Source organism: Artemia sp. Qi Xiang Cuo, chromosome 10 (genome assembly GCF_049724085.1).
Source record: "Artemia sp. Qi Xiang Cuo chromosome 10, ASM4972408v1, whole genome shotgun sequence".
NCBI lineage: Eukaryota > Metazoa > Arthropoda > Branchiopoda > Anostraca > Artemiidae > Artemia > Artemia sp. Qi Xiang Cuo.
This window is the reverse complement of record NC_142803.1, coordinates 41,422,108-41,426,170: the sequence shown is the minus strand read 5'-3', so window position 1 is coordinate 41,426,170 and position 4,063 is coordinate 41,422,108. Positions and strand designations below refer to the sequence as shown.

At 37.7% G+C, this 4,063-nt stretch overlaps 1 protein-coding gene across 1 annotated transcript in view; it reads left to right on the top strand.

Annotated features, from left to right (window-relative positions):
• The window catches only part of LOC148947773 (uncharacterized), a 307,493-nt gene extending 304,000 nt beyond the window's left edge, over positions 1-3,493 (top strand). Inside the window, exon 8 of the mRNA XM_089096004.1 lies at positions 3,164-3,493. Within this exon, the coding sequence (XP_088952130.1) occupies positions 3,164-3,493 (330 nt within the window). The remainder of the gene's footprint in view (positions 1-3,163) is intronic.
• Positions 3,494-4,063: the final 570 nt, after the last annotated feature.

Here is a 4,063-nt window from a genome sequence, read left to right as displayed (position 1 = left end):
AATGCTTAAATTGGAATATGCAAAGCAAGCTTAAAAAGAAAAAAAAAAAAAATTTGCTATGGAAGTATAAGTGAGACTCAAAACGAACAGAAATTAAATAAGTAACCAATGCAAACAAACATACAATAGATACTAATGTAAATGAATAAATAAATCTTAAAACGAGCGATACTTAAATTGAATATGCAAATCCAGCTTGAAAAGAACAAAAATCTCTACAAAGAAGAATTTGGGTTTGGCTCCTTCTTTCACTCTAAAAGTTCAAAACCTACTGCGTCATTGGTGCTGTACTGAAAACTATATGTGTCTTGAACAGTTTTGAAAAGTACAAATAAAATCAAAATAAAATCACTAAATAAAATCACTGTAATTGTATTGAAACGAAAACGAGCTTGAAATGAAAAAAATCACTAGAAACAAGAGTTTGGGTACGGTATCGCCTCGTTCTCTCACTGTAAAAGTCTAAAACCTACTGCGTCATGGCGCTTTACTGAAAACGAATTGTATTCTAAACATTTTCTTTTGTAGTTAATATTGAAAATAAACATTAAAATTACAGTAAAATTTTGAAATGCTGAGCTTTCAGCAATTAATATCATTATGCATCAAATATTCAGTTTAGTTTATTAGTTCTTTTTAAAATTGTTCAAGACCCCTAAAATTGTCCCCTACGTTAACTGTAAAAACCTAAAGACTACTGCGTCATTGGCGCTTCACTGAAAACAAATTGTATTCCAAATATTTTCTTGTCCAGTTTTAACAGCATTGAAAATAAAAATAAAATTACAGTGCAATAAAATCTTGAACTGATGGATCTTTAAACAATTTATATCATTATATATCAAATATTCATTTGCTTTTGTTTATACTTTCCAAGACTGTTCAAGACGCATAAGGTTTCAGTAAAGCGTCATGACGCAGTAGGTTTTAGACTTTTACAGTGAGAGAAGGAGGCGGGGTATTAGTTGCCTTCCAATCACTTTCGACTAATAAAAAGGGCACTAGCCATTTAAATTTCCAATTGAATCAGTCCTTTTTTGAAGTTTCTACGACAATGCTTTCTATAAGAATCTTATTCGCTCCCAGGGCATAACTTACAACCCTTGCTCTGAGGGCTGTGAGCGGGGGTTGTCATCCTCAAACACCTAACTTCCAGAATTTTCAACTAAGTTGAGCAAAAGGGCTATCTCAAAATTTTGATTGGATGTGTATGGGGAAAAGGTATGCGTGAAAGGGGGGTTAGTTGCCCTCCAATAACTTTCGACTATTAAAAAGGGCACTGGCCCCTTGAATTTTCAATCGAATGAGCCCTTTTTGAAGTTTCTACAATAAAGCTTTCGATAAAATCCTTATATGCCTCCAGGGCATAACTTACAACTCTTGCCCTGAGGGCTGTAGGGGGAGTGTCCTCCTCAAAAACATAATTTTCATCTAGAAATCAACTACGTAGAACAAAATGGCTATCTCAAAATTTTGATTAGAAGTGTTTGGAGAAATGGTGTGCGTAAAAGGGATGTTAGTTGCCTTCTAATCCCGTTTCATACTGTAAACACCTCTTTTGGATATAGTCTGGATATAATCTCATTATACAGTAAGGCATAATTGTGATTCCCTACGGACTTATCATAATCAACATTTTTGACCTTGAACTTTTGAACTTGGATTATTTATTATTTAGTTTTTTGATTTCCCTACGGACTTGTATTGAAAATAGTTTCAGAATCGGAACTTGAATTATTTGACAGCCAATTATTTTGGGAGGATATTGACTTTGGACTCATTAACTTGTTGTATTGACAGTAAAATTCAATAGGAATATGACACGAACCAGAGCTTCTTATATTTGCCCATGATGTGAGAGACCGTGTGGGAAAGGTGTGACGATTCAGTGCTCGAAATGCCTTCTGTGGTTTCATCCCCCCTGTGCTGGAACCACACCTCAAAATTGTCCCGATAGTTGTGAGAGTTGCCTTTCAAAGACAATTTAATCCTATAATTTGAAAAAAAGACTCACAGCATGGAAGAAAAAAAATGAATATCAAGCCCGATCCCTGTCGATAAAACAGACCGAAATTGATGCTCTATTCATGAAAGCAAAAACGTTATAGATAAGAATAAACAACCAAATCAACGAGAAAATTCTCGTGTAAATAAAGTGTACAAGTATTTCAAAGGAGGTTCCTGCAACAAAAAAAAGAATTTTAAATATCTACATGTATGCCAAAAATACAGACTGAAAAAGTGCAAAGCAACAAATTGGAATATCGATCATGTCGATCTTTGCCCTATGATGGTTTGTGCCAACATGTTATGCAGTTGTGCTCATAGTCTTAGTAATTTAAAATGTCGCATTAATCGTTCAGTGCCTTTTAAGTATTTTGACAGTTTGCCTCGTTTCAATCGTTTTAACTGTGATCCAGTACCCGATTATAGTATGCCAAGCCTTAGCCAGATTGTTTATGGGAGCAAAGCTTCAAGCAACAATCTTAGACCCAAGCCGGTGTAAAAAAAATCTTGTCGAGACGAGGGAGCCAACAGCTGAGCCAAAGAAATCCGCCTTTTCGGTTCCGCTCCACGCAATCGTGCCCACGACAACCTTTTTCAATACCGACATTGCGTTACTGGATTCCTTCTTTGCGGTCACCACGGGTCAGACGGGCTTAACATATCTCTCCGGTTCCTCTTGGAGCTTTCTCCCTTCCTCCCTCCCCACCTACCATCCCCCAATCCCTAGATCTATCCTTCCTAAAATTTCAGCCTCCCGCGTTTCGACTATAAGCCACGCCGTCCCACTTAGTAACAGGTTTTCGCCATTAGGATAAATTGATCTTGCAGAATCGTTAGAACACCAGGAAACTGTCTGCACAAGGACTAAGGTGAAAACAAAGATAAAAGAATACTCTTCTAACGTTTTTGCTCTGCCTAGTTTTTTGTATAGTAAAGCGGAAAGTTTAAATACGGATAAGATTATTGAGCTGGAGAATCTAGCTCAAGTAACTGGAGCCTCAATAATAGTACTAACGGAGGTTCATAGGCAAAATCCGGATCTACTCAGTGTATCCGGTTATAATAAAATGATAAAGTTACGCCCAGATGACCACTGGCTTGAAAAAAGGGAGGAGGTCTTGCAATTTATATTAATAAGAAAATTCCTGCTTTTCAGATAGAGGTACCTGTGCTTGATGATTATGATGAGATTCTTTGGGTATTTGCAAAGCCCAAACGCCTGCCCTCCCATTATAATGGTATAGCTGTTTGTGTTTTTTATTATTCGCCAGGACAAGATGTCAGTGTCAGTTCTCAAAAAACTTTCCGGGAAAAGCTTCAATTAAGTGCTGACTACGTACAGGGTAAATACCCCACGGGTGGTATGTTCCTGCTAGATGACACTAACGAACTACGACTTGAGTCTTTGCATGCAGGATTAGGTCTAAAACAGGTAGTTAATTGCCCAACAACAAAACTTGATACGGTTCTGGACCGCATAGCTTAACATGTCTCAATTCTACAGGAAACCCTCTCAAGGCCCCCCAATAGGAGGAAGCTACCACTTCACCCTTGAGCTACACCCCATAAGCAAGTCTGGGTCACGTACACTACAGAAACAACTACAAGTCGGCCAATCACGAACAGCGGATTGTTTGGTTTCAGTAATTGGCTCACGACTGAAAAATGGGACGGTATAATTTCTACGGCTAATGCTGATGAAATGGCCACTACTTTTCAAGAAAAACTTCTCGGCAAGTACCATTTCTATTTTCCTGAAAAAGTTAACAAACATTTTTCAGCAGATCGTCCATACGTTACAAAAGAAATCAAAGCACTAAGCAGGAAAATGAGACAACTTTTCAGGAAACAAAAAACATAAAGAAGCTACTAACCTGAAGAATAAAGTCAGAGGAATGACCCGCCAGGCAGCGGCACTGTCCTACCAAAAGGAAGTATATCATTTATTTGACTCTGCGCCTGGACAGTGGTACAAAAGGATAAAGCAAATGACAGGTAAAACGCAAAGCGGATTGGATTTTGGCTATGATGAGCTGGACAAAGAAACTGCAGATCG